Below are 14,883 nucleotides of genomic sequence, written 5' to 3' on the forward strand. Positions count from 1 at the left end.
TATTAGTCTGCGCAACGTGAAAAAAATAATTGGGGAAAAAAAAGTGCCGGGGTGATGAGATTGCTTTTTTCCCTCTTGCCTAGTCTGTGTGTCGTCCGTATCATCCGCAAACCGCATATGACCGGATCCTGTGGATTAAATGTGCAGCGCATGCAACCGTTATTTTACCGGATCCTTCTGCAGCGGGACACAGAATTTATCGTCCGGCGCTGGAGTCAGCTGACTCCTGATCTCACAGCCCGCACACGCTGCAATGGCTGCAGGTGGGCTCATTCACACGACCGTTCCGTCTGTCCTGGTCAGTTCCTGTTTTTTTGCGGCCCCACAGACAGGACCATCTTTTCAATGTCTTTTGTGTAGGATCGGATGGTACACGGTAGCACTTCCATGTGCATCCGATCCTACAAAAAAAACACATCGGATGCCGTATGTCCGCTCCGTTATTATGGAACATGTCCTATTCTGTTCCATAATAACGAACCGTGACTCAATACAAGTCAGTGGGTCCGCAAAATTCCCGGAAGCAACACGGAAGCACTTCCGTGTGACTTCCGTTGGGTGCCCGTGCAGTCAGTGTCCCGCTCCAGCCCCGCGGCTGCCCGCTCAGCAGTGTCAGCAGCGGCCCGCACTGCAATGTCAGCAGCCGTGGGGATGAACAGCGCTACCGTCAAGAGGTTAGTAATTTCATTACCTACGGTGATGAAGTCCTGCCCTCCTGACGTCAGCGGTCGTCACTGCCTTCTATGCCCGCCGCTTGTCACATCACCTCTCGCTGTCGACCCGATACTGTGACTAGTGGTGATGTCACGGGCCGCTTGCGATACTTGGTTTCTGAAGGCGGCGGTCATTGAACTCAGTGACAGCGCTGCTGTCAGGAGTTCAGCAATCATCGCAGGTAATATACCTCGCTAACCTCCTGATAGCAGCACTCGTCATGCCCTGCAGTGACCTGGGCTGACCTATTGATGTTAGCTCAGGTCACTGCACGGCTCTCCCAGCAAATAGGGAACATTCTGTTCTTCATTGACTGGGACATTGACTATGGTATGGATCATCGTGGGACCCCTTGGATTACACCAGACCTGGATTTGTTTTTCTTTCTAATAAATTGGTGAAAGAGGGAATGTGTTGGGGAGTGTTTTTTCAAATAAAAATGTGTTTGTTGTCTTTTTTTTTTTTTATTACTGCCTGGGTTGGTGATGTCGGATATCTGATACACGCCTGACATCACTAACTCCAGGGCTTGATGCCAGGTGACATTACACATCTGGTATTAACCCCATATATTACCCCGTTTGCCACCGCACCAGGACAACGGGATGAGATGGCGCGAAGCACCAGGACTGGCACATTTAATGGATGCGCTAGTTCTGGGGCAGCTGCAGCCTGCTATTTTTAGGCTGGGGAGTGTCCAATAACTGTGAACCTCCCTAGTCTGAGAATACCAGACCACAGCTGTCCGCTTTACCTTGGCTGGTGATCCAATTTTGGGGGACCCCGTGTTTTTTGTTTTAAATTATTTATTTAATTTAAAATAACAGCGTGGGGTGCCCTCTGTTTTGGATTACCAGCCAAGGTGAAGCTGCCAGCTGTGGTTTGCAGGCTGCAGCCGTTTGCTTTACCCTAGCTGGCTACAAAAGATAGGGGGACCGCATGTTTTTTTTTTTATTATTTATTTATTTTTTGGCTAAATACAAGGCTAAGCACCCCTTAGTGCCACATGAAAGTCACAAAAGGGTGTCAGCTTAGAATATGCAGGGGGTAAGACATTATATATGTATTTCTTATCTATCTATCTATCCATTCATTCATCCCTCTATCTCTATATCTATCTATTCATCTCTATATCTACTCATCTATTTATCTTTCTTGCTGCTTCCGTTTTTTGCGGTCCGCAAAAAAAACGGAAGGCACGCAGATGTCACACGGATGCCACTAGGATGCATCCATGAAAAAAAGGACCGTTTTTTGTGGCCCGCAAAAACGGAACGGTCATGTGAATGTAGCCTTAACAGCAGTCGCTGCCTGCTGCCGGTCACATGTGACCGTGTGCGGGCTGTGTGTGCGGGCTGTGTGTACAGGACTTCAGCTGAGTTCAGATCAGCTGACTCAAGTGTCGGCCGATTAGGCTGGGGCCACACGGGGATTACTGCGATCCCCTCGCATTACACTCGGCTCATGCTCAGTACAGCAGAGCTGAGTGTCATGCGTGTGTCCCTCCGACTGTGCGAGCAGACCTCAGCTGCGGGGGCGGACCGGCACTCGAGGGGTGGGCCAGCACTGAGGAGGGGTGGGAGGGATTTCTCTCCCTCTCTCCTCCGTAGTCCACCGATGTACCGCAAGTGCAGTGCGATTTTTCTCTCACCACATACACTTGAATGGATAAAAGAGAGAGTCTTGCATTAGGCCCTGTGCGCACTGGGAAATAGAATTTTCTTGAGAAAATTCCGCATTCTCTCAAAGATTACCGCACCCGCGGTAAAAAACCGCGGGAAACCGCACCCGAAAACCGCATGCGGTTTGCTGCGGTTTTACCGCGGTATTATTCACGGTATTGCCGCGGTTTTGCCGCGTGCGGGTTGGGATGTGCTTTATTGCATTCAATGCAATAAAGCACATTGAAAAAAAAAAAAAAAAAGTCATTTAATTCTGAGATAGTAGATAGACAGAAGAATAGATAGAGGGATAGATAGACAGATAGATGACAGATCGCTGCATTTCCCACGGTCGGCAGTGAGTTCACATTACCGGCCGTGGGAAATGACCGGTAATTACCTCTGCTGTCTGCTGCTTTCATTCAGCGCTGTGTCTGTGACAGTCGCGGCTGGATGTAAGCAGCGCAGGACCTGTGGATTACGTCGGAGCGGTGGATTACGCTGGAGCTTTGGTGCGGGAGGGGTTAATAAAATGGTGAACGAGGCTTGTTTGTTTTATTTAAAATAAAGGATTTTTCGGTGTCTGTGTTTTTTTCACTTTACTTACGGGTTGATCATGTCAGCTGTCACAGACGCTGCCATGATCAAGCCTGGAGTTAATGGCGGTGGTCCCCCACCAACATTAACCCCTTGTATTACCTTGCTGCCACTGCTACACGGCGGCAAGAAGAGCCGAGGACACGCCGGTGCTGCCGCATAATGTATGCGACATTCCCGGGGCAGCTGCGGCTGATATTCTCGGCTGCCGGAGGGGGAGTGAGGCGGGGGACATTAACCCTGCCCCTCTCCCTCCCCAGCCTGAGAATACCGGGCCGCCGCTGTGTGCTTACCTCGGCTGGAAGGTAAATATGCAGCGGAGCCCACGTTCTTTGTTTTCTATATTTCCGTTTTATTTCTATGTGTGTTCTATGTGTCTGTGTCTGTGATCTATGTCTGTGATGTGTTTGTGTTTACTCTCTGCTTTGCTTCCTCTTCCTGTAATGACATCACTTCCCTGCAAACCGCAGACAAGCGATGTACATTACCGGAGGTAAACCGCGAAATACCGCAGGGAATAACGCAGGAAAACGCAGTGAACCGCACAGAATTTGCTGCCTGCGTTATTCCCTGCGGGATTTCATGATTAACATTGGAGTCAATGGAGTGAAATCCCGCAGCGATGTGCGGAAAAGAAGTGACATGCACTTGTTTTTGCTGCGGGATTCCCGCAGCAAAACATGCAGCTGTCAAATTCCGCCAAGTGCGCACAGGATTTTTTTTCTCCATAGGATTTGCTGGTGATTCACTGCAGAGATGTTATGAACATTTTCTGCAGCGAAACATGCAGCAAATCTGCGGAAAATCCACGGCAAAATCCGGTAAGTGCGCACATAGCCTCAGTTGTAGCATGCTGCGATTGTTTTCTCGGTCCAATTAGGGCGGAGAAAATAATCGCTCATGTGTGCTGACACACAGGCTAATATTGGTCCGAGTGGAATGCGATGTTTGATCGCACTCCACTCGCACTGTTCTTCTCGCCATGTGGCTTAGACCTTACTTGTTCTATGTCCCCCTGCATCCATCGCAGCGTGTGCAGGCTGGAGTTCAGCTGAGTTCAGATCAGCTGACTCCAGTGCTGGACTGAACTCCGCTGACCTCACAGCCCGTACACGCTGCAATGCATGCAGGGGTACACAGAACAAGTAATTGGCAGACACTGCAGTCATCTGATTACTTGGGTTGAATTGAGCAGTAAAATGCTCTGGTGCTCGATGGGCTAACCCCCGCTGCTTGGTGTTACTTTCACTGGCAATAGAAATCCAGGGAAGCATTTTTTTTTTATAAAGGTTTTTGCCTGAAAACTTTTTTAAAAAAATGAAGTGGGCTTCGCCATATTTTTGTATGCTAGCCAGGTACAGCAGGCAGCTACGGGCTGCCCCCAACCCCCAGCTGCCTATTTGTACCCGGGCCGGCTGGAAACCAAAAATATAGAGAAGCCCTTTTTTTTTTTTATTTCATGAATTTTTATGAAATAATTAAAAAAAAAAAAAAATGACATGGGCTTCGCTGAATTTTTGAGTCCAGCCAGGTACAACTATGCAGCTGGGGATTGGAATCCGCAGTGAAGGGTGCCCAAACTTTCTGGGACCCCCGCTGCGAATTGCAGTCCACAGCCGCCCCAGAAAATGGCGCTTTCATAGACGCGCCATCTTCTGGCGCTGTATCCAACTCTTCCAGTGGCCCTGGTGGCAGGTGGCACGCTGGGTAATAAGGGGTTAATACCAGCTATGTTTTACCAGCTGGTATAAAGCCCGAGATTCTTAATGTCAGGCCAAGTTTGACCTGGCTTTTAAGAATCTCCAATAAAGGGTTTAAAAAAAAAAAAAAAGACCACACAGAGAAAAAAAAACTGTATTAGAAATAAATACATAGACACAGTAGGGACTCCATGTTTATTACTCCCTCTCACCCCTCCACGATGGAGAGATTTCTGTACTGACCATGCCAGGAGAGAGCGAGGGAAAAGAGAGAGAGAGCGAGGGGGGGAGGAAAAGAGAGCGAGGGGGGGAGGAAAAGAGAGCGAGGGGGGGGAGGAAAAGAGAGCGAGAGGGGGGGAGGAAAAGAGAGCGAGGGGGGAGGAAAAGAGAGCGAGGGGGGAGGAAAAGAGAGCGCGAGGGGGGAGGAAAAGAGAGCGCGAGGGGGGAGGAAAAGAGAGCGCGAGGGGGGAGGAAAAGAGAGCGCGAGGGGGGAGGAAAAGAGAGCGCGAGGGGGGAGGAAAAGAGAGCGCGAGGGGGGAGGAAAAGAGAGCGCGAGGGGGGAGGAAAAGAGAGCGCGAGGGGGGAGGAAAAGAGAGCGCGAGGGGGGGAGGAAAAGAGAGCGCGAGGGGGGAGGAAAAGAGAACGAGGGGGGAGGAAAAGAGCGAGGGGGGGAGGAAAAGAGCGAGGGGGGAGGAAAAGAGCGAGGGGGGGAGGAAAAGAGCGAGGGGGGGAGGAAAAGAGCGAGGGGGGGAGGAAAAGAGCGAGGGGGGGAGGAAAAGAGAGCGAGGGGGGGAGGAAAAGAGAGCGAGGGGGAGAGGAAAAGAGAGAGCGAGGGGGGGAGGAAAAGAGAGCGCGGGGGGGAGGAAAAGAGCGCGGGGGGGAAAGAGCGCGGGGGGGGAAGAGCGAGGGGGGGAGAGAGCGAGGGGGGGGAAGAGAGCGAGGGGGGGAAGAGAGCGAGGGGGGGGAAGAGAGCGAGGGGGGGGGAAGAGAGCGAGGGGGGGAAGAGAGCGAGGGAGGGGAAGAGAGCGAGGGGGGGGAAGAGAGCGAGGGGGAAAGAGCGCGGGGGGGGGAAGAGCGAGGGGGGGAGAGAGCGAGGGGGGGGGGGAGAGAGCGAGGGGGGGAAGAGAGCGAGGGGGGGAAGAGAGCGAGGGGGGGAAGAGAGCGAGGGGGGGAAGAGAGCGAGGGGGGGAAGAGAGCGAGGGGGGGAAGAGAGCGAGGGGGGGGAAGAGAGCGAGGGGGGGAAGAGAGCGAGGGGGGGGAAGAGCGAGGGGGGGGAAGAGAGCGAGGGGGGGGAAGAGAGCGAGGGGGGGGAAGAGAGCGAGGGGGGGGAGAGAGCGAGGGGAGGGGGAAGAGAGCAAGGGGGGTTAGAGAGCAAGGGAAGAGAGGGGATAGGAAAGAGGGATAAGAGGGGGGCAGAGAAGAGAGTGGGGAAAGAAGGGGGGGGCAGAGGTGCTCTGTCACCAACTGTCTCCACTCTGTGACTTGTGGTGCAGGTGACAGAGTGCAGCCAGTTGGTCCCATGCAGCAGGACAGATGGCAGAGCACAGCGGTGACATGCCTGTAAGTGTCTTGCTGCTGGGAGGAGCAGATGATCACACTGCCCAACACCGGCCGCTCTCCTGACATCGCAGCAGAGCGGGCGGGTGGACAGTGTGATCACATACTTACGTGCAGGGGGGGATTCAGCTGAAGAACCCCCCCCCCCTGTACTGCACACTGGCGCCCCGTGCCTCACCATCTGCAGGACGCCGGCTCCACACTGACGTCCTCCGGATCCTCCCCTCGATACTGGGCTGTGATGTGCGGTAGTCACCGCCCACAGCCCTGTCACTCAATCTGAGTGGTGCCAGCCTCCTCTGACGTACCCGTCTTGTTTGAGAGCCCGGAAATGCCGGGACGTCAGAGGATGCTGGCGGCCACAGCTCCAGGGGGTCATGTGACAGGCACTGAGCGTGCAGGATAGCGCCGCTCAGTGCCAGAACTGGAAACAGAAGACAATGGAGAAAACGCCTAGAAAGGTAAGTAGAACTCCTACAGAAAATAAAAAAAAATGGGTGAACCACCCCTTTAAGGCAATTTCTTTCCAGAAATAAGTGGCCATCGTTTGGGGTGGTTCAGAGCATTAACATTACCCATGGGCGTTCCACTAAGATTGGGTCACACCACCCAGTCTCCTTCAATTCCATAATTTTGCAATCCATAGAATTTCTAGAAATTATGGTTCATCATGGATATTTTCCCCCAAAATTCCAATACTGGGGAAGTGACTGACCAAACGGCACACATAGAGGACATTCTACAGTGAATTATAAGGAGAACATTTACACAAAGTCACAGTGCGCCGCAGTCAGCAACCACTTCTCATGGATGATTGTCGCCCCACAGAAAGAGCCTCCCCATGGGTCCTCAAGGTTGGCGATCCAAGGCCACGAGTTGGGCGCTGCGTTCTGACCTCCCACAACTCGAGGCGCTGCGTTCTGACCTCCCACAACTCGTGTCCCTTTTTCATTTATAAGAACTTCCATCATGGAGACAGACCTTGTTTTTGGCATGGGGTCTACCGAACAGATCCCACAGATTTCTATAAAAATAATCAAAAAAACAGTCGTTCTGATGTCACAAATTACTGACTTTGGTGACAATCACTCATTGGTAGAATTATGAAATATAGGACATTATACGATAGACCAAATTACCGCTATCCCCTGCAACCTCCACAGACCTCCATGTCTCCAATACGGAAGAGCTATTTTTTTCACTGTAGCGAATATGGAAACCACGAGCGTTCACAGATTCATCGGTGTGGAAGTGAAGAGTTAGGAAGCCACTGTCGGAGCTGAAGACACGATTGGACTTATTGCCACAAAGTGATGCTAGGATAGAAAAGTAAACTAAGACATATTCGCTGTCACTTAATTTTTCATCTTTATATTAAAGCAGATGCAAGATTACTCATTGATTAATTTACTAGAATACAGATAGAGATTAAATGACTCAATTTTTCTGATAAGCTTCAATGTACGATTCAGTCTTCCTGCTGCCCCCACTAGGGGGAGCTAAATGTGTACAGTTTATCCATTGAACTCAATAGTAACAGTATGCAGTAAGCTCCAACTCTCCTAGTGGTAGAACATTATTTAGCTATACAGAATATTTGAAGCTGATAAAAGGAAAAAAATATCTTCCATCCCCCTCACAAAACTGAAAAAAATAAAACTTACCCAGCAATGTAGTCTCATTACCGTCTCCATCATAAATACTTAAAAAATCCCATGTGCAGTTTGGAGAGTCCTCCAACCCCAGATCTACAATGTTTAACTTAAGCTCATTCCCAGATTCAGAAATAATGGTCCATCGACAATCCAGCGCATTAAGATAAGTCACCGGATACCCGGGTGATTTTACATTGGACGTTCCAGCTCTTAAAATCTTCAGAACGGGGCAACCTGGAGAGGTAAAAAATGATCAAACAAGAGGCAAATATACTGAAATCCCCAACAACTTAAAATGGCCTACATGACAAGTAATCCTAATGTCAAATCAGCTGGTCGAGGTCCTCAGATCTTGAAAAGAGGAGAGTACCAAAAATTGTGAAATTGTTATTCATATGTGGAATCTTACACAGATAAAAGGGAAAGAATAGCTCATCTCACCTGCACCATAATGGTTCCTGTACAGACTAGTATCCTTAGCTGCACAGCACCCTAATGTTTCCTGTACAGACTGGAATGTCCCTAGCCTTACAACTAGAACCCGAAAACCTGGACCTGTCTGCCTGAAAGGCCGTCGGGTTGTTTCACGTACCTCCAGGGGAACCATAAGGGAGGTTACTAAGCACTACAGACCTAGCTAGGGCAAGCAGTCATTGATAGTGAGGAAACATAAAACACATGCACAAGTGGAAAGGATAAATAATAAATGCAAGCAAGGGTTACCTCCTACAAACCTAACAGCAAAGGAAAGGTGTAGGCAAGACAAGTGAGAAAACAAAAGAAAATACCACACTTCTCTCAAGGTATCAGACAAAATCCCTAGCAGCAGGGCTGGAGCACCGCAGCTGAAATGTCCATGGAAATTATATAGCCAGCAAAGAAGCCTGAAATCGGAAAAGTATAAATAGCCCCATCGGGGATATGACAGGACAGAGACAATAAGCAAGGGAGAACACTTGATAACGATAAAACAAAAGGAGAAAAGCAAAAGTGAAAGAAAATGACCATCAGTATTTGGACAGGGACTGACAAGGCTACGGCTCAGCAAGAAAGGAAACTGACCACGTAGCAGGAGGCCATCGAACCAAATTCCGAGAGATGACAGAAATTCTGCAGGAAAGTGTGTGTGTGTGTGAAGCTGTGCTGCGTATGAATGTGTGGCGCCCTGGACAAGCCAGGTCGTCACAGGTACTGCAACAACACACCCCGGTCAGGCACATCAGTCACACACAAATCCTTGTTGCCTCCCTCCAGGGGCTGATGTCCACACCAGGTGGGGTGGAGCCAGGCGGTTGGCCCCACCCACTGAGGAGTTCACAGTCCTGGAGGCGGGAAAGGAAGTCAGTGTAGTGGAGTGAGGGAAAGTGAAAGGAGAGGAGTGAAGTGGTAGTGGAGCAGACTGACCGTGTCCGGGTACGTGGCCCGGGCACCTAAGAGCAAGGTTGGCAGACGGTGGTGGCCGTCTGCAGGAGAGGCCGATCGACGCGGAACCGTAGGACCGGGGTCGGGCGGTGGCCCGCCGGTACCGAACCGGGGAGCGAAGAGAAGCCAGCACCATTCGGCAGTGCCTACGGACCCCGACCAGGCTTGGAGTCGCCGTTAAACCGGTCAAATCCGTTAGCGACGGGAACCTCCGGGGTTTCCCAGCAGCAAAGACCAGATTGAAGGCAACCGCTCAACCAGAAAAGGGAAATACAGCTACCGCCAAGGCTAGAATTCCCAGGGCCAGAGCCTGCGGGCAAAAGGAGCTCCTCCGGCGCCTATCCAAGCTGGGGAGCGGGTTACTGGTGGGAAGCCATCGGGGCCGAAAACACACTACAGGTGCAGGGAAAGGCAGTCTCCGCCAACCTACCGGGAGTGACCACCGCAGCCGGCTGCGGGACCCGTCCATCCAGCCGTTTGTTTTACCAGAGACTCCGTATACGTTATTGGCTGAGTGAGTACCACCGTGCCCTCTGGCACCGCGCTGCCCCCGCGACCCTGCACCTCACAAAACCCTGCCATCCACTTTCCAGTCACCTCACCGGGCCCCGGGACCACCAAACCCCCCTACCCACGGAGGGGAGAGAAACATCTCGGCTGCTCCCTGTCATCGCTCCCGGGATCCCCGTCCAGAGCAGCGGTGGTGTCCCAACCTCACCACAAACCGTGGGTGGCGTCACGGACCGACTTCCCAAACCCCAAAAACTATCCCCTTTCACTCACGGGCGAGGAGCGCCGCTCGAGTCCCCGGATCCGGCCCACCGCTCGAGCCACCGAGCAGCAGCGCCGGACCCGAGCGTGGTGAGCGCAGCGCCCCCTCCCCGCCCGCGACAAATGTACAAACTTTGTCAATTCTTCACTCTAAAGGTATTTTAAGAAAATTTACAATGAAGAATTGAGTGAACTCTGAATCTCAAGAATTAATTTTTGAGAAAATTCTTACCGAGATTAGACAAATCCTCACCGAGGTTTAAAGGCCCTAAAAGCAAAAAAAAATAAATATAGAATTATTGAGAAACTGGTAAATGAAGTTCTATATCTGGTGACCTTCTACCATCTTTGGTGTCTTCCTTATATTGTGTAGGGCACAGCCCACATGATAATAGCCTTCAAGCAGGTTGGCCTTTTAGGGATCTCTATGTCTAGAGTGAACACCCAGCTCTGTGCATTGTTGAGCAACAAAAAAGGTAATAGGTACTATGTGTAATTTATTGAAATAATTGACCGGCAAAATGGCCCTCATACCGGTCTGAAGCTTCCAAAAGGAATATCTGGATGTAAACCCGTTCATGGACACCTTGGAGTCTGAAGTAAACACCAAGGTCATCTCTGGACTACTGGTCTTCACAGAATAGTCCGACATGTTCCCACAAAAAAAGCCTTAGAAGAAAATATAAAGTGTTAAAACTGTGTATCGTTTCGGTATCAAATCAATCTGACGAAAGCAAAGTTTATTTTCTGGACCTGGGCCATCACTGGACTTCATCTTCATAGAAGTAGGGGAGACACCTCAGTGGCCAGTCATAACCCAATCTCTTAGTCCATCCTTAGCAATGGGCATTGAAAATGTGTTTTGACAAGGTTTTACCTTTGTAATTTCTCACCCAAAAGAACTTTTTGTTCACCGAGTCCTTCATAAACGCGAAGGACATCCCGGCAGCCGGCCTCATCTTCTTCTGTAATCAATGAGTCGATATCTAATCGGATGATGCTTCCAAGTAGGGCGATGATCCTCCATTCACATCTGTAGTTACAAGCAGAACTTGTGGGTGTGATATATATATATATATATATTATATATATATATACACACACACAATTAGTTTTTACTTTGATCTTGGGCGAGACTTCAAATCAGAAACAGCGATTCTCCATTGAAACAGCTGTTTGGGCCCTTCATGCTCGAGGAGGGTTGTGTTTATATCATGGGCCACCAACCAGCCAGACCTCAAGGAAGAAGTGTCCATCTCATATCAGACCAGTTGTTCACTGGATAATTTATGGCACTGTGTTCTAAATATGTTTGTTCACCCATAGGATAATAAGGAGTTATGAAGTCAGACATTTTTGGAACTGTCCCGTGTAGACCATTATGACCAATTAGCATTCCCAAATCCATGAAAACATTCAGAACCTTTACCTTAGATCACTGGGATAGTCCTCAGTCGGATATCCAGGAGATGTGATCACCCCGTTCTCCGAAGTTTCAATAACATCCTTACAATTCTCTTCTCCTCTAGATTTCTTCCGGCCTGTCTCCATAAAATCCCTTACTGCAGAGAACTGTAAATTAGTTCAAAATATTTGTACCCCCCATGAAGAACATGTGGTCATATGGTGGATCTCATGGAGACCTATAATATTACCTTGTCCTCCATAGATCTTGTACTGGAGAATAAAGCCGTTTCTACTGTAATTGCCGTGACCAGCAGAGATGAAGACCACTCTAACGATGGGCCAGCCACTTTTATAGGTCACAGGGGTGGAAAGGAAGCCGCACATCTTATCTGCAGAGACGATTACGTATATATTAACTCATAATCCTTTGACCTCTGGCCAAGAAAGGGGGTTTAGAGTCTTGTTTTAGCAACTCTTTGGTGGATCTCACTCTTCAACCACTTGATCACTTGGGTTAACGTGAATATACCTGGAATTTTCCTTCTCTGGATCTAGTCTGTAAGAGATCATAAACTTCACCAAAATTTCTCTTACCGATCAATTGAGAGACATTGTTCTTCTCCTGGTAGATGGACAGAGATTCCGTCACACAGTTTATAGATTCCCCTATAGACACATGTTCCACAATAATTTTTATTAGGCCATGAGAGGATGAGGTGGAGATGACCCAAGAGCAGATAAGACCCCCGGCATATCCATGTGGAAATCCTGGTGAAGCAATAGAGCCAACTGCATCCTCCAAAAGAAGACTATCGGGACAAGCTAAAAGACATAAGATTTTTTTTTCTGTTTTACTGCATGTATTTTATGACACACCCATGAGTTCTTAGAGAGCTAAGTACAGTTATTGATCAGGGATACATTTGTAATTCATGTTATGCCTTTGAGGTTTTGTCACACTTACCAGTAGGTAGAGATCTCTGTCCCTCCGGTGACATTGGTTTCTTTACCGGATTAGTCACGAGATGTAAAGTTTTGTTTACTTCTGTATGAATAGAGGAATGAATATTCAGTGTTGGTCCTCTTCTGGATGGAGGCCATTTTCCACTCTATCCAGTTACCTTTTTGGGTATTTTCTATCCAGCCGAGGAAAGAACGGACTCTTGTATATACACCAGGCCATTTTGGTCGCGCACAGCCCACGCCCCAACTGACTATGCCATAAAGTACATAGGATTTATCTGAGCTGGGACAGACCAGGGGTCCCCCAGAATCTCCCTGTAGGAAATGTTAATTAACGATGTATTGTTGTATAATACCTTACACACCTCACTTTATGGATCGGAAACTTTAGACATATTGGTTACGGACCTGGCAGGCATCCTTTCCTCCACTGTCGGGAAACCCAGCGCAGAACATACGTTCGGAGATTGCGCCTGGGTAATAGTTGGTGTTGCAGATGTTGTTGTTCAGAATAGGGACTGGTAATTGCTGCAAGCGGTTGGCGTATTGCCCATCTGAAGTGCAGAAAAAAAAATTCTCCATGTATCTGGTAAAATAAAATGATCATTGAAAGAAAACCCATGAAACTATGTGCTCTCTGTCACCTGCTCTGTGTCCAGACTATGCATGAAGCAGCTCCCTCCTACCCTCTCCTAGCAGAACGCGCCAGCTCAATCTAAACCCCAGTCCGCAGCTGTAATCAGGGGCTCATTGATTCTTTACACTAAGGGTAAGATCCCACGGGGGACGAAACGTTGACCACTGCTATGGCAAATTGTCGCACCATTTTATTTCATAATCGTTTGTCCATTGGCCAACCGTGGGTGGGAAGTTCTTCGGTGGTGCGGCCAGCCACAGCATGTGGACACCCGAAAACTGTATCCCACTTGCCAATTTTTGAGAATTAAAATCAGGAATGTATAAAGAAATTATACATATTTTACATATATCTGCTCTCCGTATGTAGGGCACAACCCAAACCTACAGCGGAGTCATAAGACGTGTAATGTGGCTCTTAATCGCACCCCAAAATATATACAGACCCCACAGTAAGATACAAATAGAGACTCTCCCAATAACTACCCTCTAAATACAGACCCCATAAATATATATAAACCAACTGCAATAACCCAGACCCGCCCCCTTAAGAACTACAAATACAATAAAGCCCTACTCCAAAATACAGACCATAGACCTCAAAACAGGCTCCACAAACAGATACAGACGATAGACCCCTAAACTAAAAAATGCTATTCTCAAGTTTGGAAGTTATACCCTATCTATGAGATAGGCGATAGCTTATCAGTTGTTGGGGAGTTTGACCTCTGGGACCTCCAGGCCCGAAACTTGGGGCTCTAAAGAGCCCCGTGTGAATGGAGCAGTGGTCGATCATGGGCATTCATTTTTAATGGGAGCATTTAAGCCTCGTCTCTCATGATCGGTGGGGGTCCCAGGGGTCAGACTCTTTGGCAAATGCAAAATGGGGGACTTGATTGATTAGCTGCTATGGAGCAACGTCCTGTCACAATAAATCTTTGATTACTATGGGTAAGGGCCCACTGTAGAATATATGTCGAGAACCGTCACCTTCTCTAGTGCTGCCCCAGCCGGTGACCACACACAGGGACGACGGCTCCAGCGGCTCCTCCATACTGGGCAGACAGACCGGACGTACAAAGTCATTAAAGATCAGCGCCTCAGCCAAGCGGATCAGCGCAAGGTCGTAGTCTCTGGTGATCGGACTGTACATTTCATGAGCAGCAAAGATGTGAACCATCCGGACCTGGAAGACACAAAATGAGCCACTCATCTCTAGACCATGTCTTATTACAGACAACCATAGAGCTATCCTCCACCCGGCGGGGGGAACAGACCTGTCTGCTGGATTCATTCAAGAGTCGGTCATGGATCCCAGCGATGAGGCGGTACTGGGAAACTTCAAAGGATCTGTCAATACAATATACAATTAATACATGGTGAGAAACATGACCGCCACATAACTCCTACAGAGGAGCCCCAGATCTGCTCCATTACTACATATAACAACAAACATGGCCGCCACATACCTCCCACAGGGAAGACCTAGATCAGCTCCATTGCTATGTTTAGTAACAAATATGGCCGCACTATACCTCCCACAGAGGAGCTCCAGATCTGCACCATTACTATGTAAAGTAACAAACATGGCCGCCCTGCACCTCCCACAGAGGAGCCCCAGATCTGCTCTATTACTACGTATAATAACAAACATGGCCGCCACATACCTCCCACAGAGGAGCCCCAGATCTTCTCTATTACTATGTATAATAACAAACATGACCGCCCCACATCTCCCACAGAGGAGCTCCAGATATGCACCATTACTACGTATAATAACAAACATGGCTGCCCCACACC

General features: G+C 49.0%; 1 protein-coding gene across 1 annotated transcript in view; it reads right to left on the bottom strand.

Moving 5' to 3' along the window:
• Positions 1 to 14,883, bottom strand: part of OVCH1 (ovochymase 1) — a 273,997-nt gene that overhangs the window by 246,212 nt on the left and 12,902 nt on the right. Inside the window, exons 17-30 of the mRNA XM_075343161.1 lie at positions 14,361 to 14,433; positions 14,074 to 14,269; positions 12,856 to 13,001; positions 12,606 to 12,762; positions 12,449 to 12,529; positions 12,079 to 12,306; positions 11,733 to 11,873; positions 11,507 to 11,639; positions 10,971 to 11,110; positions 10,612 to 10,746; positions 10,310 to 10,345; positions 7,894 to 8,118; positions 7,369 to 7,545; positions 6,998 to 7,253 (exon numbers count right to left, since the gene is read on the bottom strand). Of these exons, the coding sequence (XP_075199276.1) occupies positions 6,998 to 7,253; positions 7,369 to 7,545; positions 7,894 to 8,118; positions 10,310 to 10,345; positions 10,612 to 10,746; positions 10,971 to 11,110; positions 11,507 to 11,639; positions 11,733 to 11,873; positions 12,079 to 12,306; positions 12,449 to 12,529; positions 12,606 to 12,762; positions 12,856 to 13,001; positions 14,074 to 14,269; positions 14,361 to 14,433 (2,124 nt within the window). The remainder of the gene's footprint in view (positions 1 to 6,997; positions 7,254 to 7,368; positions 7,546 to 7,893; positions 8,119 to 10,309; positions 10,346 to 10,611; positions 10,747 to 10,970; positions 11,111 to 11,506; positions 11,640 to 11,732; positions 11,874 to 12,078; positions 12,307 to 12,448; positions 12,530 to 12,605; positions 12,763 to 12,855; positions 13,002 to 14,073; positions 14,270 to 14,360; positions 14,434 to 14,883) is intronic.

This window comes from Anomaloglossus baeobatrachus, chromosome 4, assembly GCF_048569485.1.
Source record: "Anomaloglossus baeobatrachus isolate aAnoBae1 chromosome 4, aAnoBae1.hap1, whole genome shotgun sequence".
NCBI classification, from domain to species: Eukaryota; Metazoa; Chordata; class Amphibia; order Anura; family Aromobatidae; genus Anomaloglossus; species Anomaloglossus baeobatrachus.